At 43.2% G+C, this 25,510-nt stretch overlaps 1 protein-coding gene across 13 annotated transcripts in view; it reads right to left on the reverse strand.

Annotated features, from left to right (window-relative positions):
• MEI1 (meiotic double-stranded break formation protein 1) overlaps positions 1–24,858 on the reverse strand; it is a 73,596-nt gene extending 48,738 nt beyond the window's left edge. For 7 of the 13 annotated variants that reach the window (XM_077914331.1, XM_077914332.1, XM_077914327.1 and 4 more), the window contains exons 1-15: positions 24,621–24,857; positions 21,755–21,878; positions 20,903–20,953; positions 19,035–19,108; positions 17,054–17,159; positions 16,327–16,530; positions 15,693–15,823; positions 10,944–11,058; positions 10,043–10,159; positions 8,605–8,704; positions 8,348–8,482; positions 4,244–4,358; positions 3,287–3,378; positions 2,408–2,549; positions 147–258 (exon numbers count right to left, since the gene is read on the reverse strand). In XM_077914331.1, coding sequence (XP_077770457.1) covers positions 147–258; positions 2,408–2,549; positions 3,287–3,378; positions 4,244–4,358; positions 8,348–8,482; positions 8,605–8,704; positions 10,043–10,159; positions 10,944–11,058; positions 15,693–15,823; positions 16,327–16,530; positions 17,054–17,159; positions 19,035–19,108; positions 20,903–20,953; positions 21,755–21,878; positions 24,621–24,794 — 1,792 coding nt within the window. In that variant the 5' untranslated portion in view covers positions 24,795–24,857. Of the gene's footprint in view, positions 1–146; positions 259–2,407; positions 2,550–3,286; positions 3,379–4,243; positions 4,359–8,347; positions 8,483–8,604; positions 8,705–10,042; positions 10,160–10,943; positions 11,059–15,692; positions 15,824–16,326; positions 16,531–17,053; positions 17,160–19,034; positions 19,109–20,694; positions 20,746–20,902; positions 20,954–21,754; positions 21,879–24,620 lie in introns of those variants that run through there. The other 6 variants (XR_013389012.1, XM_077914329.1, XM_077914328.1 and 3 more) reach the window with 2 other exon arrangements.
• Positions 24,859–25,510: the final 652 nt, after the last annotated feature.

Raw genomic sequence — 25,510 nt, forward strand, 5'->3', positions numbered from 1 at the left:
GGTATTCCCTTCCACCCAACACTAAGCAGAATATGGATATGGACTCTGAGTGATTACATAAACCTCCTGCCCACAGGAAGTGGGCTCTCTTTGAATATTCTGAGCACCTGCCTCCCTCCTGACTTTCACACTTGCCTGCTGCCTACCGAGCTTCTTGGAGAACTTCTCCTTCATGTGAGGGACGATGATAAAGAGGCTGTGTAGAATCGAGAGGAAAACTTCCATCAGGTTTGGATGGGTGGCCTGTTCTGAGTGTCTCTGCAAAGAACCAGAAGGAAGAACACAGCACACCAGGACTGAGTCTCTGAAGAAGAAAGTATCAGCAAAACTGTCATGAAATCTAGCAATAGTAGACTAACCCCTTTCACTTGAAGGGCACAAGAAAAGCTAGGGAACCTGAAGTCACAAGCCTGCATCCAAGGCTTATATCCACCATTTAATAAGTTGTATAAGACGCATTACCTCTGGGCTTCTGCACCAAAAAGAATAAAACAGGAATAACAAGACCTATATCCCAGAAACAAATGATATCTGATTGTAAAAAGTACCTTCTAAACTATAATGCAGAGTAACACTCAAGTTTCTTTCTTTTTTTTTTTTTTTTTTTTAAAGTAGGCTCATGATCAAGAGTCATGCTCTACCGACTGAGCCAGCCAGGTACCCCTCCCTGACACTCAAGTTTCTAAGACCATTGCCATTAGTAATAGTCATATGGTTTACAAACTATCTTCACTTTTTTTTTCATATGATCTCTAAACACTAGTCATTAGGCAGCTTGATGTAGCAGACAGAGCTCTGGATTGATTAAGAGTAAACAAACTTGGGTTCCAGTCAAGCTCTGCACAAAGTCACTGTTCCCATGGGTCAGTTACCCTCCCCTCTCAGTGTCTCAGTTCCCTACATGTAAAAGCTAGAGTCTCAAGGATGTGGTTCTTAAAGATACCTTTCCTTTGGTTTTTAAACAACAACAAAAAGGTTTTTATTTAGAAAGGTAATAAAGGGACGCCTGGGTGGCTAAGTGGTTTGGCACATGCCTTCGGCCTAGGGCATGGTCCTGGGGTCCCAGGTTCAAGTCCCACATCAGGCTCCCTGCATGGGGCCTGCTTCTCCCTCTGCCTGTGTCATTGCCCCCCCCCTCTGTGTTTCTCATGAATAAGTAGATGAAATCTGAGAGAGAGAGAGAGAGAGAGAGAGAGAGAAAGAAAGAAAAAGTAAGAAGAAAGAAAGAAAGAAAGAAAGAAAGAAAGAAAGAAAGAAAGAAAGAAAGAAAGAAAATGTATAAAATACAGAAAAGTAGAAAGAATAATATAATAATTCTATCATCTAGTTCTAGGTCTGACTAACACTTCATAGAAAGAAGGCAGAACAGATGAGGAAACCATCGTGAAACACTTAAGTGTTACTGCTTAGTGAGTGCCAATCAGAGCATGCATCTAGCCTATAGCTCCTGATGGTTACCCACCTGAAGACTCTGGTAGGCTGGCTTAAAGGCTTCTTCCAAGAGGTCTCTGCCCCCAGAACCAGAGTTCCGCTACTGAAACTCCCTGCTGCTACCTACTATTTCCGGTAGGTGTTTGGAGGTGCCCTGACTAAAAGGCACTGCAGAATCACAGGATGTCCAAACCTCAAAGAGGACAAGACTTATTACCTAAAGTCAACCAAGCAGTCAGTCAGCTGCTCTGGACCCAGCTTTTCCTACCACCTCCATCTCAAGTCAGCTCCAAACAAAGCGCTTTTGGATCAGGTCTCTCTTTAGAGTGGCCAATCTCATTTTACAGAATACATGTGTTCCTTAGTGAAACTTGAATCACAGACATTCACCACTGTTCTTTACTAATCATAAGGACACACTGGTTCAAATTTCAGTATTGTTGTCCACTTGCTTTACAACTATTGGAACATGACAAGCTCATCTTTAAATTGGGATAATTATAGTACCCATCTCATATAATCACTAGGATGATCAAATTAGGTAATGAATACGAAGCACTTATCACCCCATAAACACTATTTATTATGTTACTATTACTGCTTTCTATTTTTTATTAAGAGGCATGTATTAATGTAAAAGAAGAACACACTTTGGAGTTTTTTGGGTTTTGAGGGTTTTTTTTAAGATTAAAACAAATTTTTTTTAATTTAAAAAAATTTTAAGTAATTTCTACACCCAACATGGGGCTCAAACCCACATCCCAAAGCCAAGAGTCACACACTCCACTGACTGAGCCCGCCAGGTGCTGCTACACTTTGTTTCCAAAACCAAAGGAAAAATGCCTAAACAACAGTATTGTTGTTCTGAGACCCTCAGAAGATCTAGATGAGTACTTGCTGTCTGTCTCAGCCTGGCTCAGTATCATACTCTTCTCCTCCTCAAAATTCATGCTATCTGTGGCTCAAGGGAACTCACCATCACCATGGGGATACAAAGGGAGTCACAGGCACTAAGAAGAAATTCTGAGAAGGCCTCCAAAGTGTCTTCCTTCTCGGCACTGGGAGCTGTGAATGGATTCTCCTGGGCTGAAGGCTCGCTCTGGAATTCCACAGCCAACCTAAGAAATCAATATGTGAGTATATCCACTACTACCTATACAACATAAAGGTTAGAGGCATCCTCCCAGAGGGACACCTGAGCTCAGGGTTCAGGGAAAATATCCCCATCAGCAGATCTGGAGACAACTCGAGAGGCCTCAATCATGGAGGACTTGGTCCTTAGCTACTGCTCTAGCTTCGTGCTCCCCACCTCCTCTCCCATAATACATGACTCTTCTACCCTACTACATGTACTTCCCTGAACATACCATGCTACTTGCTATTTCACATCTCTTTACCTTTACAGATGCTGCTCCCTCTCCCAGGAATGTCCTCCCCAGATCTGTGAAAACCTAATGAATTCTCCATATATATCCACAAAACTGCCTCTTTCCCAAGAGACTGTGAGCTCCTTGTGGGCAGGAGTCAATCTGACCTTATCTTTCTACTCCCACTGTCTAGCCACAGGCTTGACACATTATTTGGAAAGAGGAACAAAGCTGAATGAGACACATCCTCAATGTAGAGTAACAAAAACTTCACCAGGAGGGAATCTTTAGAAACCTCCTACTCTATCTCCTCCTCCTCAAACCTCCTCTCCATACCCTTACACACACACATCCCCAACCTCTGTCCCAGCCAAAGCATTCTCACTATGCAACAAAGCACCAAAAATCAAGCAAACTTCATCCTTAGTCTGATTCTCTTCCACCTTCACCCTCCATAATACTGCCTCAGAACACAGAGGGCGCCTCACCTGCAGGCATTTCTAAACCCCTCCAGGGTGCTCAGGAGGAATTTTCCCCTTCGAAGAATGGCCTTCCCAGAATCTCTACTGGAGGCATGGCCCTGAAGTGAGAAGGAGACAGGGCACCTATTAGCCAAGTACCTACTCTGTGTCCCAATTTGTGCTTGGAGGACCACAGGCTTCTTCCTCTCACTGGAGCCTGGCATTCCCACACACATAACACTTTCCAGGGGATCCTGGTTATATATATCCTTGCAGATTTAGTCATCTAACAGCTCTGGGGGAACATTAATCATCTGTCTCCCGGTGAACCACAGGACTGCTCTTGTTCTATTATATGCAGAAAGCTGTCACAGGCTGGTGGACATTAGCCTAACTGGCTCTAATGCCCATGTTAGCTGCTTCCAAAACACACGAAAATCCCACCCTATCAGGTGTGATAAACTTCGTTTCCAAAGTTAATTTTGAAAGACATAACAAACATCCATATTACCCATATCTTTCTGATATTTTAAATCCATGGACCATTAAAAGCCAACACATTGCACATTGGTCAGATTCTTTCTAAGCTCCTAGTGACTCCAGCCTTAAATAATTTTGTGAGCATGTTTACCATTAACTGCTTGGATGATATAAAAGACAAAATGGTATAATATAGTAGGTTTGGGTACAACTTACTGGGTTGTACTAATTGGGATTTACTATCCAAATCAGATCCTTGCTAGTTTTGGACCTTAGAGAAAAATTAGTTAACCCTGTGGCTTCAGTTTCCAAATCTGCAAAGACAAAGACAGCAATTATTAAGCTTCACAGCTCTGCCATTAAGGGGGAAAAAATAACATCTCATTATAGATATGTGTGCATGAGAAAGAGCTATAAAGAAGCATATAAAGGTAAAGCAATTATCTTCTTAAAACACACCATACATGATCTCCAGAAGAGACAGGCTGCATACAGTGTACTGACCAGGGGCCTCCTGCTCAGCGGGGTCTGGGAAAAATCTGCACAGCGACTCAGCATAGCTTCAAGCAAGGCTCGCAGTTCCCTGTATTGCACAGGTGGAGTACTCTGATGGTCCTTCCTGCAGCCAGAGAGACCAGCAAGCTTAGGGTAAGATAAGGGTATTCCAAGACACCCTCAGGTTCTTAAGCAATGAGGGACAATGTGATGGATCAAAATACAGGTTCAGGATCTGATCTGATAAAAAATCCTTGCTCCAACACTTGTCTAGCTGCATGACTTTGTGCACATTCCTCATCCTCCCTAATCCTCAGTTTCTTCACCTACTAAATGAGAGGTAATAGTACTTTCTTCATTAAGTTCTTTTAAGGATTAAATTTGATAATGTATGCCAACCACTTAGCATGATGCTTAATAGATAGCCCTTTTAAATGACAGTGTTGACTATTATTGCTGTTATTAAGGAGACAGAGGGCTTTCTCAAAACGAAGTACTATCTAGAACTGAAGGTGCCTCAAGAGATATATATGGCCACTGTCCTCAAATTAGTAATATGCTCTCATGGGGAAGAGAGACCAAATTTGCTCTCTGTTACCGTGGTAAGGAAAACCACAATCTACTTTCTAAGAGTCAAACTCTATAAAGGTAAAAAAAAAAAAAAATCTAGGCAGGGTGAGCTCCCCATTCTTAGAAATTATAAGCAAAGACTAGAAACTAGCTTTGGAGATTCAATCATTGTGAGTGTGGGGTAAATATGGAAAGTAACACATAGGGTCCATTTGAACTTTTATATTCCATTGATTCAGGGAGGCAAGAGTCATAGACTAGTCTAATTGTGAGCTCCAAGAGGCCAGAGACCAACTCTGTCTTTTCATTTTACCTAAACAGAGCTAGATGCATTATAAACTAATGATAAATTTTAAAAGATGTTAAATGAATGAATGACTACTTGACAGGGTATAAAGTAGCTGTATTTGTTTCCTAGGGGTACTGTAACAAATCATCAAAACTGCATGGCTTAAAACAACAGAAAAATTTCCTCACATATTTCTGGGGGCTAGAAATCTAAAATCAAGGTTGGCTCCCTCTAATGACTCTAGGGAAGAATCCTGCCTTGCCCCTTAGCTACTGGTGGCTGCCAGCAATCCCTGTCATTCCTTGCCTCATAGCTGCATCATTCCACTTTCTGCCTCTTCTTCACATGGCAACCTTTCCCTGTGTGTGTGTGTGTGTGTGTGTGTGTGTGTTACTATATGTCCAAATCCCCCTCTCCTTATAAGGGCACCAGTCTTTGGATTTAGGAGCCCAGATTATATGACTTCATTTTAATTCAATTATATCTACAAACGCCCTATTTCCAAATAAGGTCACATTCACAGGTTATGGGTGGGCCTGAATTTTAGAGGGACGCTATTCAACCCAGTGCAGTAACAAAGGAGAAATCTATGTCAACTCTCATCACCACGCCTTTTTTGAACACTAAGAGTAATTTGTTGGGCCTTCTAACAGGCCTTCAGTTTACTGTTGATAGTTAAGGCTTTTCTAAAAAATAATTTATTTACTTGTTTGTGAGAGACACATAGAGAGAGGCAGAGACAGAGGCAGAGGGAGAAGCAGACTCCCTGTGGGGAGCCCAATGTGGGACTCGATCCCAGGACCCTGGGATCAGAACCTGAGCTGAACACAGATGCTCAACCACTGAGCCAGCAGGCATCCTGATAGTTAAGGCTTGATTTTCCTTTCCTTCTTCATTTCTAGAAGCTCTAAGTTTCTATCCATATTGATTGCCAAGCCCTGATTCCACTATCTTTAAATTCTTTTCAGCAGTTCTCATTCCTCATTCCCTCTTCCAGTGGTGCTTCCCAGAGACTCAGTGAACCACTCCACCTCAGAAGGACCATCTCAATACACATTCTGGGAAATTGACATGAAAAGTAAAATCATCCAAGGATTAAGAACTAGCCCCCTATTCAGCACTCTCTACAATTCTGACCCAACCAGCTTTCCCACCTTCTTCATGTATTACTCACCTTCACATAACCTTCTGGCCAGACTGGTTACTATACCCTAAGTAATCCCCTAACCTTTCCCATGCATATTGTCCTTCCACAAACCTAAATCTCTCTCATCCCTCTTAGCACAGCTCAAACACCACTCACCTCCTGCCTGAAAGGTGCTACCAGTCCCCCCATAACACTGATCTCCTGGGAGACTTCCAGTTCTACATGGGCACCTCTAATTGAACTGCTCTTACTCTGTGCCTTTGTTACTGTTAGTTTACTCACCTCACCCTCACTTGGATTCATGCCCCAGATTTAGAGACTCAAATCCAGGAAAGGACAGAGGTGGAAAAGAAATAGACTGAAGTCATTGTAATGTAAATGTCATTTTTCGTTTCCATTTTTAGAACCAACCTAGTGTCAAATCAAGAAGATTTAAATATGGTTACAGAAGAGACTATAAATATTAATAACCTTTACCATGTAAAATTGAAAAGTACAGCTGACTGACCCTGAAAAGCAGAAGGTAGGGAGGAAAAAGGAAAAGCTTGGATGCTCATAAACTCAGCTAACCAAGCAGAGAGTCAAAAGATACTGCTTCGAGTTGAGGGAACAAGAAAAACAAGATTTAAGTATACGATCTAAAGATTTCAAGACAAAATATTAACTAGCAAAAATGCCAAGGAAATGTAGAGAAGACAAAATAATATGATCTCAGTCTTGGCCTTTCTTACTGGTGACTCAATTAATAATGTCCTAAATTGACAAATGAAGAAACAGCATTATATAAACATATTATCTAGATGTAGGGGGATAATTACCCAAACTAAAATCAAAATGAGTAAAGACCTTAGGATCTCTTAGTCTTACCATTCATTTTGATATCCTTCATTCAAATGCTTTCAGGAGTAAGGTATATAGTAGTGAACAAACTGACAGGGTCCCTGACCTCTTGGAGATTATATTAAAGTGGAAAGAGACACAAAACAAATGAATTAGCAAGAACCATCAAGTGTCTGGTAGGTGTTATAACAACCTAATGGGTAGGTTAGGGAATCATGCTCTGAATGCAACCTGAATGATGGGAAGAAGTCAGTCATGCAAAGATTTTAGGGAAGAGCATTTTGGGCAGAAAGAACAATTTGTAGGAAGAAAATAGGGGGAAAGTCTGAACTAAAACAAAAGACTGAGATTTTTTTAAAATTATATCCATGAAATGAATAGAGTAAAATGCTATTTAAAAATATGCAGATGGGGGGATCCCTGGGTGGCTCAGCGGTTTGGCACCTGCCTTTGGCCCAGGGTGTGATCCTGGGGTCCCAGGATCAAGTCCCGCGTCGGGCTCCTGGCATGGAGCCCGCTTCTCCCTCCTCCTGTGTCTCTGCCTCTCTCTCAATCTCTGTGTCTATCATGAATAAATAAATAAATAAATCTTTAAAAAAATATGCAGATGGAGCACCTGGCTGGTGAGTGGAACATGCGATTCTTGATCTCAGGGTCATGAGTTCCAGCCCCACATTGAGCGTAAAGCTTACTTTAAAATATATATATAATATTTAAAAATTTTTTTAAAAATCATGCAGAGAATTGGAAAGAACTCTTCCAAACTAAAAATATAAAAGCAGGAGTGCCTGGGTGGCTCAGTTGGTTGAGTGTCTGCCTTTGGCTCAGGTCATGATCCCCGTGTCCTGGGACTGAGCCCTGCATTGGGCTCCGTGATCAGCCAGGAGACTGCTCCTCCCTCTCCCACTCCCCCTGCTTGCGCTCTCTATCTCTCTGTCAAATAAATAAATAAAATCTTTAAAAAATATATGAAATCAAAAATAAAACATACAATAAGAGGGTTGAAAGATAAAGTCAAGAAAATTTCCCAGAAACTAGTGTATAATGACAAAAAGATGAAGAGCTGTCAGAAAAGAAAGACAATTAGAGGACCAATCCAGGTTCAACATTTGAATGGCAGTTCCAGAAAGAGAAAACAGAGTAAATAGCATACTGGAATGAAGAAATTCAAGAAAATCTCCCTGACCTAAAGGACAAGTATCCCCTGGCTTGGCCTAACCCATGGGGCATACAAAGGTAGAAAGTTCAGCCTGCCTAGATCTCTCACCTTAGAAAGGCAGAAATGGCCTTCAATGCTTCAGCAGCCACCTCCAACACAGGGCTTCTTACTGCTTCTTGGAGAGCACGGCCAGCATCTCTACATATGGCTGAGCTTGTGAACAGCTTGATCTCCTCTGGCTGCCTGAAAAATGATAAATTAATAACAAATAAGTGAATATCTATCACTGATGCCACCAGGAATAAATACTTCTTTCCATCTCCAGTCTGGCCCCTACAGGCCTGACACCCCATCACTTTGCTCACCGAGTCAGGATTTCAGCAAAAAGCAGCAGGCCCTGCTTATGTAGCTCTGTGTTGTTCATCTTCAGGCTTCCCTGTAGACTCCTCACCACTGACTCGATCCCTATCTCAAAATGACATGGCAGAGGCCAGGGATCAGTGCTTGGTAGTTCCTTCACTGCCTGCCCAGGAAAAGTGAGAGGCTCTGGACAGCACACATTTGCTGGTGGCCCCTCATGGAGGAGCCCTGACAAGATCAAACTGATGGGATAGGACTGTGAGATCTTTGAGGGCAGGCACTTATCTGATTCATCTCTGTCTCCCTGAAACCCAGCATAAGCCATAGCACAGGCCCTTGAACTCAAGGTATTTAGTAAATGCCTACTGACAGAGTTGCGCCTTTCCCATTAGTCACACTCCTATTTCTTCTCAAAGAATCAGGTCAGAGCTCCACTCCTAGGAAGCCTTTCCTAATCCACTCACGTAGAGCTATGGACCTCCGCTGAGCTCCCACACCTCCTATACCTCACTCTAGCAGAGCTCCAGTTGGTCCATTTGTATCTCTCTCCCCTTCTAGAGGACAGGGACTACTTATAAATGTGGTCCCATCCTGGTGCCTGACACAGAACAGGAACACAGAATATAAAATGAATGATTGAATGTGCCCAGTCTAAAAATCCAGACATGATATAAAAAGTCCCAGACCAAAAAAGTATCACCAGGAATGAAGAGGATGGGACAGTTTCAAGAAACCATGAAAGAGGGCAGCCCCAGGGGGCTCAGCGGTTTAGCGTCGCCTTCAGCCCAGGGCGTGATCTTGGAGATCCAGGATCGAGTCCAGCGTCAGGCTCCCTGCATGGAGCCTGCTCCTCCCTACCTGTGTCTCTGCCTCTCTCTTTCTTCATGTGTGTGTCATAAATAAATAAAATCTTAAAAAAAAAAGAAACTATGAAAGAATGAATCAGCTAAACTTAGGGACTAACTAGACAGACACATATCTGGGGGACAGGAAAAGCCCGAGTCCAAGGCCAGTAAAATTGTTCTTAAGGTACAGCAGGAATTCATTCAGGGGCTAATAGGTATACCTTTCTCTTGCCAAACATACATATGTCTGCTAATCAGTGAAGGGAGCTGTCTGGATATCACTGCTTGCATATGGAAACTGATGAGTTTGGGCTGATGGAAATGACCAGACCCAGTACTCCTCTCCAAGGTGCAGGCTAGTTCCCCATCATTCCTACTGATGCCCAGCTTCAAAGTACTGACCATCCTAGGGTGTGTGGGTGGCTTGGTCAATTAAGTATCTGACTCTTGATCTCAGCTCAGGCCTTGATCTCAGGGTCATGAGTTCAAGTCCCACATTGAGTTCCATGTTGGGCATGTGGCCTACTTAAAAAGAAAAAAAAAAAAAAAGGTTGACCACCACCCTACCCAGAGCTAGTGTAGGATTCCCACTACCAACCATACACTGTGTGGCACTTGGAAAAGAAGAGTGGCTCTTCTGCCAGGAGTATCAGGCAGTTGTAGCTAGACCAGACAAGCACTTCACTGGAAGAGGACAGGTGCTCAAAGAGGAACTCTGGCCAGGAGAGGGGAGAAAACAATAAATTACAGTTGTATGACTATGATCCCACTAAAGCTAGGGTCTTGGATTTATTCAGCATCTCACACCTTTACTTCATCTCTTTACGCACCCTCTCCATGAGATGTGATCATGAATTCACAGATAAACCTGGAAAATAACCTCAGGGTATGGTCTAACCTCATCTTTTTAACAGTTGAAGAAATTGAGACCCAGAAAAAGGTATTGCTAGTGGTAGAGGTGAGACTGGAACCCAGGTCTCTTAATTCCAGGATGCAGAGAGAGGTTTTTAGAGCCAGAGAGGCTGACTGCATATCCCTTCTCTGCCAGTGACTAGCCTTGTAAATTTACACCAGTTATTTTCCTTCTCTGATCCTCAATTTCCTTATCCATAAAACAGCCAAGTTGAGGACCTAAATGTGGCAATGCTGACAGGGCACCTTAGGGTATATTTCCTGGTCATAACAAGTCATGAGAAACATTAGTTCCCTTTGTCTTCCTGGTCCACAGGTCTTTCTATCACTCCATACTAGGTGTTATCCCTATCAGTAACAGATTGCTCATGGTCATCTAAAAGAGCTGTAGCAAAAAAGATTCACTTGATGAGGCCTATGAGTCTGGAAGTCCCAGACTCTGTCCTATACAACTGAGCCTGCCATCAACCCATCTCTCCAGTACACATTATCAAAGGACCCCAATATGATTGTTGCTGCTGTGACTCCAGGGTCTCCAGTCAGAACTCTGGGGTCCTCAGAGGAAAAGATTAAAAGGAGCTCCCTACCTGGAATGTCAGCATGGATGAAGGCCGGGGCATGCTTCACTGGGGAGTGGACAAGCACCGCAGTTATACAGTGGGCACTGGCCACCTGCAGAGTCTCATCTCTAGAGAGGAGAAGCTGGAGAAACAGGCAACAAAAAGTGCCACAGTCACAGCACTGATGGGTAGAAGGCGGCAGTCTGAGTGCCTCCTGCACTATCCAGCATAAGGCACAAGGCTGGTGCTCAGGGAGAGCACTTATGGATCATGGAAAGGGGTCTCTATAAAGAACAGCAGGTGGGAAACAACAAAAGAACACAACGACATTAAAGAACACTAAAACCATCACCAAGAAGGGTTTGGGCTTTCATTGACAAAAGTACTTTCACAGCCCTCATCTGGTTTTGATGCTTGCAACAAACCTGAGAGATAAGAAGGGAAGGTTCTACTATGAGTCCCCTTTACAGACTGTGCTAAAAATAACTAAAAATGCAGGCATGAGGCTGTTATCCTTAGAAAGCCCCGTCTATAAAGTTGGCCACTGACTGGGTTTCAGATGTTGGGTTTCAGGAGGGCTCCTGCCACTACTAGAACCAATGGGAGTGACTCTCTGTGACTAAACTATTTGCACAAACAATGGTGTCTATGCTGAATACCTGTCATCTTTCTGGGAGTCTGGAACTTTGGAATGTGTTAGCCAGAAGGTTCTGACATGACCAGTCAGCCCCCAATAAAAATCTGGGGCACTGAGACTCTAATGGGCTTCCCTGCCAGGCACCATTTCATATGTTGCCACAATTCATTGCTGGAGGAATAAAGTGCATCCTTGTTTGACTCCACTAAGAGAGGATTCAGAATCTTGTGCCTTGTTTTCCCTTGAACTTTCCCTCTGCCGATTTTGTTCTGTATCTTTCACTGTAATAAATACTAGCCATGAATATAACTATCTACTAAACCTGTGAGTCCTCCTAAAGAATCACTGAACCAAGGGGTGGTCTTGGAGACTCAACACACAGAGGAAGGAATTAAAGCTCAAGGAGGTTAAGTCACTTACTGCAGGCCACACAGCTAATGAGTGGCAAAGCTAAGGCAGAAACCCAGGTCAGCCACGTCCAAATCTAGGAGTCTTCTTACAGCAGAGTTTTAGATCAGGTTACTCCTCTACTCAAAATATTTTTTTTTAAATTTTTTTTTTATTTATGATAGTCACAGAGAGAGAGAGAGAGAGGCAGAGACACAGGCAGAGGGAGAAGCAGGCTCCATGCACCGGGAGCCTGACGTGGGATTCGATCCCGGGTCTCCAGGATCGTGCCCTGGGCCAAAGGCAGGCGCCAAACCGCTGCGCCACCCAGGGATCCCTACTCAAAATATTTCAATGAATTTCCATTGTACCCTGGATAACATCTAAACTCCTACTGGACACCTTACCTATTAGGAGTCCCATAACACTCTCAGAAATCAAGGAAAGGGTTAACTGCAACCGAAGACTTTAAGTGTAGGAGAAACTAGCCTCCTGTGGGAAAACGGCGAGTAAATATATATCATGAGACAAAAGAGTGTGTTCCTGGTTTTAAAGTTTCAGAGGAAAAGGACTAAGTCCCAATCATATCTGATAGAAATGCATCTGAGCACTGCAAACTTAAACCATCTCAGTCATCTTAGACTTAAAAATGGACACATAGGGATCCCCGTGTGGCGCAGCGGTTTAGCGCCTGCCTTTGGCCCAGGGCGCGATCCTGGAGACCCAGGATCGAATCCCACGTCAGGCTCCTGGTGCATGGAGCCTGCTTCTCCCTCTGCCTGTGTCTCTGCCTCTCTCTCTCTCACTGTGTGCCTATCATAAATAAATTTAAAAAAAAATTTTTTTAAAAAAATGGACACATAATTGACTAGTCTTCTGTTAATATGTAAAGGAGTTTCTAGATAATCTTAATCTTTAATGTGTTCTCTTTTATATAGAAAATGACATGTATTTCAAGATGCTATTGATGTAAGGCAAACCATTATTTTATATGCCACTAGGGAAAAAGAGCTATAATTAAACTATGACACACCGTTGATGATAAAATGTCTCTCAATTTCAGAGCTGCTAAAATGTGAAAAAAATGTCTCTTACAAAAATGATATTCAATCCTTAAGCAAAACAATGATTCTGGTTAAAAGTACATACTCCTCATTGTGTTGAGAAAGAAACACTCCAATTCTACTTTTCCATTAAAAACAAAATTATGAAAACTTATCTTTAAAAAAGTCCTAATTATTTACCATGACCCATCAGGACCTGCATGATATTCCCTCTAGACTCATCTCCTGCCCCTTCACATCATACCCACCATCCATCCCATTGGTCTCCATCTGCTTTTAGAACGTATCAACTATCCCTCTGAGGTATAACTAACCACTGGCTTACTTTAATTCTTCAAGTGTTAGCTCAAGCATCAACCCTTCAGAGAGGCTCTGCCTGACCACCCAACCTGTAGCTGGCCTTCCTCACTATCTCATCTCCTATTTCCTTTGTAGCAAAACAAGAATTACTTTGCTTGCTCACTTACTCGTTCATTACCTGCCTTTCCCACTAGACTGTGCAAAGACATGGAACTCATCTGTTTACATACCATGATATTCCCAGTGCTTAACATAGTGACTGACATATCACATTAGTGCTCAGTGTATATCTGACTAAATGAATGAATCAACACTGCAATAGCAGAGCCACAAACATTGACATTATATTCCCAGGGACCTGAATTTTGGAAGAATAAGTTGATTATCAGCCAAAGGCAGGAAGGAATAACATTAGACTCTGACAAAAATGCCAGAATAGAGGTAAAGGGATACATATTTTGGTATTTTGTTCATTCTGAATTTTTTACATTAACTTTGATTTTTTTCAAAAAATTGTATTAAAATACTAGCTATCTTGATTGCTGAGTTTTTTAGCATTCCCTTATATTTTGCACCAAAGGCAAGTGCCTCCCTCATCTAACCCTAGCCCCAATCTTGCTGGTTGCTGTTGTAAAATAATACATTGACCATCCAAAATTGTCAAGAGAACAGTCTCCATATATGAATGGAGGCTAGGACCCCTAAACCAAGACTCCTATCTCTATAAAGTCATGTCCCCCTAGGAAAGTGCTCTCTAATCTCTGTCCCTGCCACCATTATGCTGCCTTGGTGCACTGTGAGGACACAAGACCTTGTGCCCTGCTGAGCCTGGGATCAAATGTTCTAATTAGATGTTACCATGGACTCCAGGATGGCAGCAACAAAATGAGCACAGAAAAGAACCCATATGAAGTTTTCTGGCTCAGATACACAGGACTTGCTCTTCAGAGTTCACAGGCCCTGCATGGGTATTTCTAGAGGCATCCCAAGGAAACAAGGAGGAGCAGTTTACACTGGCTTTTTAATACCTACCTTATCTATCCCCAACTCTCCCTTTCCCACTTCTGATCAGGGTTCCTCCTCTTTCCTACAGAAGAAGTGCCACAATCTGGTCAATCAATGATATCCCCAATATCAGATGAGGATAAATAGTTCTGCCAAGCCCTGTGCTGAACACTGCAGAGAGATCCAGCCAGACTCAGGTCTTGTCCTAAAGAAACTCTAAATAGATCAACCATAATATGGTGAAGTAAGCACTGTGACATAAGGCACTTTCTACCTAAAGGAACCAAGAGGACAGGGAACCCTATAGACCTTGAAGGATCAAGAGACAAAGGAGAGGAGAAAAGGCTTTAAAGGCAAAGGGGAAGAACACCCACACAGGCACAGAAACAGGCTGTCCTAGTACACGCAAGGCCAGTGAGAAATTATATATGGCTGGAGCACTGTGTTGTGGGGTGGAAGAGATAGGCTAATAAGGCTGAAGGGGTAAGCAGGATCCAGAGAAAGAGGGCTCTAGGTACCAAGCTAAGAAGCTTGAGTTTTATCCCTAAAACAACTGAGACAGCATTGTTTCTGTCACTGCCTGTATTCTGCATTATCAGCCAGCCTAGACATTAAGATGTGTATCTGAGGATTCACAACTGAAATAAAACCTACAGTTGAAAAAAAAAAAAAAAAAACCTACAGTTGACCCCTGAGTAGTATGGGTCTGAACTGCATAGGTCCACTTACACATGGATTTTTTTTTCAATAAATATAGTACAGAACTATAAATATTTTCTACTCCTTATGACTATCTTAATAACACTTTCCTCTAGCTTACTTTAAGAATACACTATATAGGGCAGCCCGGGTGGCTTAACAGTTTAGCGCCACCTTCAGTCCAGGGCATGATCCTGGAGACCAGGGATGGAGTCCCACATCCGGCTCCCTGCATGGAGCCTGATGTCGGACTCGATCCAACAGCCTGGGATCAGGATCTGAGCCGAAGGCAGGCGCCCAACTGCTGAGCCACCCAGGCGTCCCAAATAAATAAAATCTTAAAAAAAAAAAAAAGAATACAGTATATAATACATATAATATACAAAATTTGTGTTAACTGACCGCTTATGTTATCAGTAAGGATTCTGGTCAACAGGGTGCTATTAGTAGTTACATTTTGGAGGAGTTTAAAATTATATGCAGATTTTCAACTGCACCGGGGTCAGTGCCCCAAGCCCTGCATTGACCCCTTGGGTCAACTGTATTTTCAGTACTCTAATAGCACATTGTTTGGACCAGTAAGAAAATACCTTGGAAATCTTAGGTAGGAGTGATACAAGGTCCAGGAACCATTTGGGCTCCCTTGTTATTGAATCTAGAGACCAGGAATCACAAGACAATCACCTTTTTGAGCACCAAAGGCAATGAGGTCTTTCCTGGTGTCCCCTCAACACCCTCCGTACTTTCTGCCAGTGCAGACTTGTTCATGATTAGAGACACAAAGAGATCATACTTCAGCAACTGCCTCAGCAAACCTAGGAAAACAAAAGGGTCAGGAGGTGAGGCAAAAGGAGTATAGGCACAAGAGTATACCCAAGGTAGCCCCTAATACATTCCCTGGAAACTTCTTCATGTCTCCTTAAACATCCCTGAGTGTGTGTGTGTGTGTGTGTGTGTGTGTGTGTGTAAGATTTTACTTACTTACTTATTTGAGAGAGCACAAAGCAGGGGCAGAAGGAGAGGAAGAAGCTGACTCCCTGCTGAGTAGGAAGCCAATGAGGCCCAATCTAGGATCCTGAGATCATGAACTGAGCAGAAAGCAGATGGTTAACCGACTGAGCCACCCACACACCCAAAGGCAACATTCTTAAGATGTCACACCAACTCTAGGCATCTGTCACAGTTTGTGCATCTTATCTCCCAAACCCATGACTTCTACCTTACAAAGCAGCAAATTTCTCCACCACTAGAGAGCTAACAAGTCTTGAAGCAAAATCTCAAAAGCTTTCTCTCTTTTCTCTCTGGTCCTATGTCTTACCCAAACAGTTGATCTGTAGCTCCTTTGTCTGGGCACCATCCAGGGTGGAAAGGAAGAGAGGACACAGCTTCTCCCGGAAATGGCCCGAAAGCATCTCAGCTGCCACTGGTGAGGAGTATAGCTTCCCATAGAGGTAACAGACAGAAGCTTGCACCCCTTCATTGGGATACACTAAACCTCTCAACAGATGCTCCATCAGATCACCTGTCCAGAAAACAACCAAGGGGCCATGGAAACCTCACAATGTCAACCGCTATATAAAACTCCAAACCATTGTGCCCAGTGGGGTAGTAATGATAATCCCTTATAATCCCCCATAATAAATGATTTCTGGGCACTTAATCAAAAGGGAAAACCAAGACTTAGAGAAGTTAAGTGATTTACCCTTGGGTAAATACTCTGTGAGATATTCATTTGCATTTTACTGATAGAAAAAAGGTACTTTTATATTCCAGAATTAATTCCTCCTTTCACCCAAAGGAGAGTTCAGAAGTAGGTACTTAATTAGTTTGAGTTAACATAATGAACAAAAATAGCTCAAGATCAGAGTCAAGAAATACTTTTTTCAAGTTGGCCAACATAGAGCACATCTTGCAGACAGGAAAACTAAAGCCTAAAAAAGGAAAGTAATGACTTCCCAGGTGTGTATAGTGAATGGATCACCCAGATACAAGTGTGATCAAAGCAGGTAAAGGGTAGTGGCAGCTTTTCCCCAGAGGTCACTCACTGTGCTCCATTACAAGCTTGTCTGCCAGGAGAGGGACGGCATCCACCAACTTGCCGAGAAGGGTCAGGGTGGCCAGGCTGCCTCGCATGGAGGGCATGTTACACAGCTATAGAAAGTGAACACACTCCATTCTATAAATTAGGATCAGGACAGATTCCCCCACCAAAATGCATCTTCCTCTATCCACACCAAAGCCTATACTGTATACGTCTCTCAACGCAATCAGTAATCAGCCCCTTTAACTAAGTGTCTATCTCCCCTATTGGACTGGGAAGACCTCCAGGAAAGGGGCTGAGTCCAATTCCCCTCAGAGTGCTCAGTACCTCGCTCAGTACATGACTGTTAAACTGAACTAAAATTAGCATATTTTGTCTTCTACAGAGCCTGAAATTGCAGGGTGAAAGTTGGGAACATCATAAAGACAAAATTCTGGCTCAGTATAGAAAAAAAAGTATTATCATTATCATAGCTATTATTGAACACTCTATTTGCCAGGCCCTATGCTTGATGGTTTACAGGGAGAGTTGATAGTATGTTTTTCTCCTGTTCTAGTGACTAGCTATAGCATCTTAAGTAAGACTCTTAACTCCCCTGGTGGGAAATAATAATAGTATCAACTTCATAGGGTTTTTAGGACTAAATGAGATACTGCAAGTAAACCACCTAACAATGCCTTGCATATAGAAAGTGCTCTAAAGGGTTAAGTGGTATCATCATAATGACAAGTATGGATATACATATAATTGTATATAATTATGAATTCAATCTGGTGTATAATCATATGGAGAGTAATAATAATGAAATTATAATTTTGTATAATTTTTTTTAATTTATTCATGATAGACACAGAGAGAGAAAGGCAGAGACACAGGAGGAGGGAGAAGCAGGCTCCATGCCGGGAGCCCGACTCAGGACTTGATCCCGGGACTCCAGGATCATGCCCTGGGCCAAAGGCAGGCACCAAACTGCTGAGCCACCCAGAGATCCCAGTATAATTTATAATTACATGTTGTTCTTGGGGTTAGATGAGCATCTGTCTTCCTTTTGCAAAAAAATAAAAAATAAAAAGTGATTCTGATATTATTCCTAAATCTTTTTTTTTAATAAATTTTTATTTATTTATGATAGTCACACAGAGAGAGAGAGAGAGAGAGAGAGAGAGAGAAAGGGGGGGGGGCAGAGACACAGGCAGAGGGAGAAGCAGGCTCCATGCACCAGGAGCCCAACGTGGGCCAAAGGCAGGCCCAAACCGCTGCGCCACCCAGGGATCCCTTATTCCTAAATCTTAAACACAATGCAAGTTGCTTGTTGAATGTGTGTTTTTGACTATCTTGAAGAAGGCAGGTTAACTACTCAGTACTCACCTTAGATGCTGATAAAAGCAAATGAATTCAGTATAAAATATTGTATACAACTCCAGCCAAAAAAAAATACCAAGCCAAGACATAGTAAACAGATTTCCTTGATAAACTGATCAGGGAAATCTGTGTTGTACTTACAAGAGTATAGAAAATAGCCATGGAGGGGCAGCCTGGGTGGCTCAGCGGTTTAGTGCCACCTTCAGCCCAGGGCATGATCCTGGAGACCCGGAATCGAGTCCCATGTCAGTCTCCCTGCATAGAGCCTGCTTCTCCCTCTGCCTGTGTCTCTGCCTCTCTCTGTGTCTCTCATGAATAAATAAAATTTAAAAATTTTAAATAAAAAAAATAAAATAGCCATGGGATGATTATGTTTATGTCAGCACACAGAGGTAGCATTTGGAAAGTTGAAGGAGGAAGGAGGGAAGCTATAAAAGTAATGGAGTAGCATCAGAAAACCCAGGCCCTACCTCTGGCTCTGCCACTGACTCAGTGACCTCAGGCAGGTCCCTTTCTCTCTCTGTATTTCAATCTCCCCACCTATCCATCCAAAGAGGGGTGGGCCCAGCTCTGATATCTGAAGATTCTGAGGGGTACTCAAGAACCCACAACTATTTACTGACCTCTTTGTGGCACTCATCCAGCAGGCAATGGATGGTCTGTTCTAACTTCAGCTGAGTTGTAAGCTGGATAAGAACTGAGCAGACACAGTAGCATTACTAATCAGAAGACAACCCCTGGCCCATATTTCACCTTTCATAGCCCTTCTACTCAAAGCCATTTTCTTGTGGTGTAGTCTTTTCTATCTCAATTGTGTACATATCCAAACCAAAGGATTTCTGGCTTCTTCATTGTTTTATATCAGTGGTTCACAATTAGGCTGCACATCAGAATCACCTAGGAAGTTAAAAAAAAATACTAATGCTCAACTCCCACTCTAGACCAATCAAATCAGAATCTCTAGAGAAAAAGCCTAAGCATTTAGACATTTTTAAAGCTACTTGGAAAAAGAAAAAGGAAAAAAAATAAAGCTACTTGGGTAAGTCTACTGGGAAACTAAGGTTGAAAATTTTATATTATCTCTACTTTTTTTTCCTCCTCACAATTTGCTCCTTCATATACTAGAAAACAGAATTATGGGTGAGTTCCCATGCCAATAATTGCCTATATTATCTCTCAACCCCAAACTCATCCATTGTATACAATCATTTGTGATGCTTCTGCTGGTATGTTTGAGGAGCGGTAAAGAGGCTGGCTCTGCAAGTCTGGGAAAAGCTACAAATTAGATTCAGCTGTTGCTGCAGGAAGACTGCCACTTCCAAGGTAAAGAAGTACTCTAAAATGATAGAAACATGAAGAAGGCAAGCAGGAAACAGTGGGAAAGAAGCAAGTCCTGCTTTTCTCTCTGGCTTTGCAGTCTCTACCAAGTACCTACCACCTCAGTAAAGTTATTGGGGTCTGATGAAGGTGTCCAAGTTACACTGGCACCATCCAGAGGTGGATGGCTTTAGGATTATAGCCCCACTCAAAAGTGGCTAAATGGCGAAGGGAAATCTCCCCATTCCTGCCAGTAGTCAGAACTTCAAGCGGTACATTTGTTTGTCCACATTATTTAGACTGAGAGATGGTCAGAAGTATATACAGTTTATGACCTGTTTATGATCTGTTACAGCTGCTGTGTGGTTGGATGGTCATGGATGGAGAGGCAGCCAAGCAGCAACTTCTCCTCAGAGAAAATTTATGTTTTAATAATTCCAACCTCCTTTTGCTTCCCCAGGTCTAAGGGTGGGAGCTGCTTTCTGAAATTGCTACCTCTGTGAAAACTTGGTGTTCTCTTTTTGCCTCCAGTTAGCCAGTTAACTATTCTTTAAAGTTTTTTCCCATTGAAATAACTTGTGTGGTTTCTGATTCCTGAATAGACTCTGACACAATTCTTGCTCTTTCTGCAAGAATCCTCCTATCCCAATGCTCTTGTCTTCTTTCTCCTTGAGCCCTTTAAAGTTTATTGATTTATTTTAGTAATCTCTATACCCAACATGATGCTAGAATTCACAACCCCAAGATCAGGCACTCCACTCCTTGAGCCCTTTATAAGTAAACTGACACAGTTCCACAGCTTTTTTACCATCACCTATGTGCAGACAACTTCCAACTAACCAATGTAGATGGAATGAAAACAGAGTTTATACATGCCTTTCTAACAGTGTTTATCAGTTCTCATTATTTGCCACCCAATCTCTCCCCCGGACTGTAAACTCTTAGAGGGCAGGAACCATGTCTTACCTATCTATGCATTCCTAGTGTCTGATACCGTACATGGTACAGAATAGGTGCCTGAGAAAGAAGTGCATACTTAGTAATTGACAAGTGAGTCTTCTTGATCTGTTTCTAAAATGAGACATTTATTTCATCAAGGTCTCAAACAACTAGAGCTGCAATTCAGGCTAACATCCCCAGCTTCAAATGCTAGGTAAACAGAGTTTCACCTTACCTTCAATACAGAGGTCTGTAACACTCCCATCTTCCACATTGCATAATAGCTCTTGGAGCCAAGACAAGAGAGAGGGGGATGGTTCATAGTTAAAAGAGAAATCCACAAAGGCACGCTGTAAATTCTAGACTAATAGCAGCTTTAAGCAATGTCCCAGATAAATGCTATCCTCAACACCAAACACCTAGACTTTCAGTGACCAGAGCACTCTGGCTTTAAAAGGATAAAAACAGTCAATGTGGCGCAGCATAAAAACTGAGTGCTCTGGAGTCTCTAATAGACCTGGGGTAAAATTCCAGTTCTGCCAGTTGTTAGCTATGACTTCTCTTAGCCTTGGGGATCATCCTCTCCCCCTTAGAGGACTGTCTTGGCAGATAAAAGCCTGAAAAGCCTCTAGCACAGTAAAGTACCCAATATGAGTTAGCTCCTCTTCCTCCCTGAAAGGGCTCTTTCCACAGGACATTATAATTGTATTAAAAGAAGGGGCCTTTTAATCCATCTCAGGCACAGGAAAGGGGAAGTAATTCAATCAGGGTCACACCAGGACAAGGGAGTCTAGTCTGGATCTTCTGATCCTGTTCAAAGACCAGAGTGGACTCTTTGAAAGATAGCACATTTCCCATATTCATATTCACACTTTTACTAACCTCTTGGGTGTAGTAAAGCCAGTTACCATACAATGCATCATGTGTCTTAGAAATGGGATCATTTCTTCATCATTATGACAAAACAATTTACTAATAAGTTAAACTGCTGCATGGCAAAAAACCTAAAGACCAAGACCATTTCTCCAAACCCAAATGTACATGCTATCCATGAAAAATTAATGACAAGTTTCCCCTTTAATCTTACCAAAAAGCATGCTTATGAAGTGGATACAGATTCTCTGGTCCCGAGCCACCAGCGGCATGACCAGGGAGGCATGCCTCAAGAGAGCATCTTGGAAGCAGGACAGCACATGCTTCTTACGCACCAACTTGAGGCAGATGAAAAAATATTCAGTAGCAAGCAAGTCTCAGCCATTCTGAACCCAAACAAATAATCTCTAAACATAATTACAAGATGATTTTGGAAGGTTCATCTAAACTATGGTAAGGTCATAATCCCTGAAGAGAGTATAGGAAAGGGCATCATTTACACTCAGGAATCCATGTATTTATACAGAGGATTATACATGAGCTAAGATTTCTACTACCCTATATTTACAGAGCACTTTACTATTCACAAATCACTCTTTTGTCTGCTAGCTCATTTAAACCTAACAAGTTGGCAAAAATAGGTATTATTGTCACTACTTTACAGATGAGAAAACAGAGGCCCAGAGACATTCCTAAGGACTCAAATCTGTCTCCAACCAGCTCTTGTCCAAGGTTAGTACCCTTTCCACTTCAACAGTCCAGGAGAGTAATTCTGGAAACCCTGCATGAGCCTCAAAGAGGTCAGTAGAGGGGATCCCTGGGTGGCTCAGCAGTTTGGCGCCTGCCTTTGGCCCGGGGCGCAATCCTGGAGTCCCGGGATCGGGATCCGGTCCGCGTTGGGCTCCCGGCATGGAGCCTGCCTCTCCCTCTGCCTGTGACTCTGCCTCTCTCTCTCTCTCTATGTCTATCATGAATAAATAAATAAATCTTTAAAAAAAAAAAAAAGAGGTCAGTAGAGAAGTGCGTCCTTCCATTCAATATGGACATAAGTCTTCACAGTCAATTTACTTCCCAGTACAGGGAACAGGGTAGTAGCTGTGTAAAGTGCTCAAGACAGTAGCAAAAGTTTGATTTAAAAAAGGGCAGGGGAGGGGGAATGCACCAAGGATAGAGCAGGAACTAACTACATCACCCTTTCAACTGGGGAGAGCTGAAGCTAAAACAAAAAGTGCATTCAATAAAAGATGAAGGTACATCTCCTGTTGCCTGTAACCTGTGTGATTGCAAATCTCATGTATTCCTTCACCAGTTCCTCCCACACATAATACATTAAGCTAGTGATCTAAATGAGTTACTCAAAAAATTTCGATGACTCACTGTCACCCATCAGATTAAGTCCAAGCTCTTTAGCTTGGATTCAAACTCTTGGAGGAACTCATCTTAACCTGGTTTTTCAATCTCACTTCCCTCAACTTCCATTCTAACACTCTGATTACTTCCCCAAACCCATCCTTGCTAATACTTACTTCCTGGCATAAGCTCCCCCATCTCCTCTGGTCTAAATATTAAATATCACTCATTTTCTCAAGCCTAATTCACATGCTTCCTCCTCTAAAAAACCTTTTCCCAATTTCCCTCCCTATCCCAGCAGCAGTTGACCACAAATATGTCTATTTACTAAATTCCCAGTAATTTTTAGCCTTCTCATTTTCTCCCCCACATCAATCTTCTTTCTTTATCTCTGACTCACTATCCAAGAAGGGCAGCCTCAGAACTTCTGGCCTGAGTGAAATCTCAAGTATAGTCAGCTAGCCGGCAGTTCTCAGAGCATAGCCTGGGAACCCCTGACGGTGCCCAAAATCCTTACAGAGAATACAAAAGATCAAAATCACTTTCATATAATACTAAGATACGGTTTGTTATTTTCACTCTTTTTCTTTCACAAGTGTACAGTGAAATTTTCCAAAGATTACACAAGCAGTATACAACCGATGAAATGCAGACCAGCTATCTTAAGTTAGACATTAAAGAGACTTGCCAAAAATGTAAAACAAAGCCATTCCTTTCCCCATCTTTTTGGTTTTGGAAAATATCATTATTCTTATTTAAATTACTTCTGCCACAGAACTGTACGCTTATAATGGTAGATTTTACATCATGAGTATTTCGCCACAATAAAACCAATTATGCTAATATGTAATCGACTTACTACTATTCTTAAAGTAGTGTTTTGAAATTGTTTTCACTTCTAATACAGTAAACATCAGTGGATACGACCCACATAAAAGAAGCTCTTTGGGATCCTCAACACATTTTACAAGTGTAAAGGCACCCTGAGAATAAAAAAACTTGAGAACCATTGATCTAGTCCATTCCCTCTCCCTCCAAGGCGGGAATTCCCTTCCCACGAATCTGAGAGGAAAGAGATCTCCCGCACTTTTCTTGGATGCCTCCACGGACACGAAGTTCATTACAAAGGTGGGTAGGCAGTGAGGAAAAAAGGCATCCCATTTTCCAGCCAGCTCTGCTTATCAGAGAGGTCTGTCCCTCTTCACCCCACACTGCCTGGCTTTAACTTCACGTGTCATCTCTGCCATCCCAGAGTCCAAGGCAGAGACCCCTCCCCCACACTTATACCCTCAGAAGTCTGAAGGGAATGAGGGGCCTCCCCCGCCGCGCGAGTACCCGGCCATGGGCCGAGCCAAGGCTAAATCCTGGAGAAATGGCAGGGCAGCCATAGAGAAGGGAAGGGGAGGAGGGCATGCGTGCCAGCGAGTCCCGGAGGGGTGGGGGCTTGGGGTGGGCACGAATAGGCCTAGCTGAGGCACAGAGCCAGGCGCAGAGGCCAGTCTGCAAAGGGCTACTCTGCTCAGGGCGGGGCGGCCTGCGGGGTAAACCGAGGCTGAGGTGGAGTCGCAAAGGCGGCAGCTGTGGCCTGGCGAGGGAGCAGGCCCGTTCAAGGGGTAGATTTAACGAAGCAAGTGGGCCCGGTTTAGGAAAGGTGCGTCTGGTTCGAGGGAGTTGGTCTGGGGAGGGAAGGCCCAGTTTGGTGGGGGGAAATACCGGGGCCCCACTCGCACCGATACGCAGGGCTCCGGCAGCAGCTCCAGCATGCAGGCCAGACAGAGGCGCGGGGGCACGGGCAGCAGCCAGCACGGGTCATGCCGGTAATGAGCCCTTTCGAAGAGCAGCGCCGCCGTCTCCTCGTCCCTCCCGGGCCCGGGAGGGCCTCGGGCCGCGTCCCTCACAGCCATGTCTTCCCCGGGAACTCCACAGCCACGGCACCAGCACCGTTTCCCGCGCAGCGTGTGCGCAAGCGCACTGGAGAGACCGCCCTCCGCCGCGCGCCGGAGGGAAAAGCGAGGTAACGCGCCTGCGCAACCCGAGTGCTACAAGCTCCTGCAAGCAGCCGCCCACGAGGGCGTCTGAAGGGCGCCGGCGAGGACTGGCGGGTGTCTACTCAGGACAAGGCAGTTTGCTGAAGGAGTCCTCAGGGGTGCTCCCTGCCCCGTGGGGAGCTTGCTGCTCCCTCTTCTTCTGCCCCTTCCCCCTCATGCGTTCTCGCACTTGATCTATCTCAAATAAATAAATAAAATCTTTAGGGGGGGCGCCTGGGTGGCTTAGTCAGTTGAGTCCGCAGGAGTTCGCCTTCACCATTCTGTAGGTTGAAAAATATTTATAAAGGAGCTATCATTAAGCTTGAGAAAGGAAAGAAAGGAAGGAACTCGAGCATCAAAAAATTAAACGATCTCAAGGATCTAAAAGCTGTTAGTATTATTTTAAATTTACGTGACCCCTTCCTCGAAGAGTCTAAGACGTTTCCCATTAGATATCCTCTCACAGAGGGCTGCAGGGCGCTTGAAGCTTTGTGAGCAGCAAGGAACACTGCAGAAGAAAAGATCGTCTACTGTTAGACATATTAGCTGTAAAAGTCTATCAATCTACAAGGACTTATTTAGCACCAGAGTGT

Source organism: Canis aureus, chromosome 11 (assembly GCF_053574225.1).
Source record: "Canis aureus isolate CA01 chromosome 11, VMU_Caureus_v.1.0, whole genome shotgun sequence".
Taxonomy (NCBI): domain Eukaryota; kingdom Metazoa; phylum Chordata; class Mammalia; order Carnivora; family Canidae; genus Canis; species Canis aureus.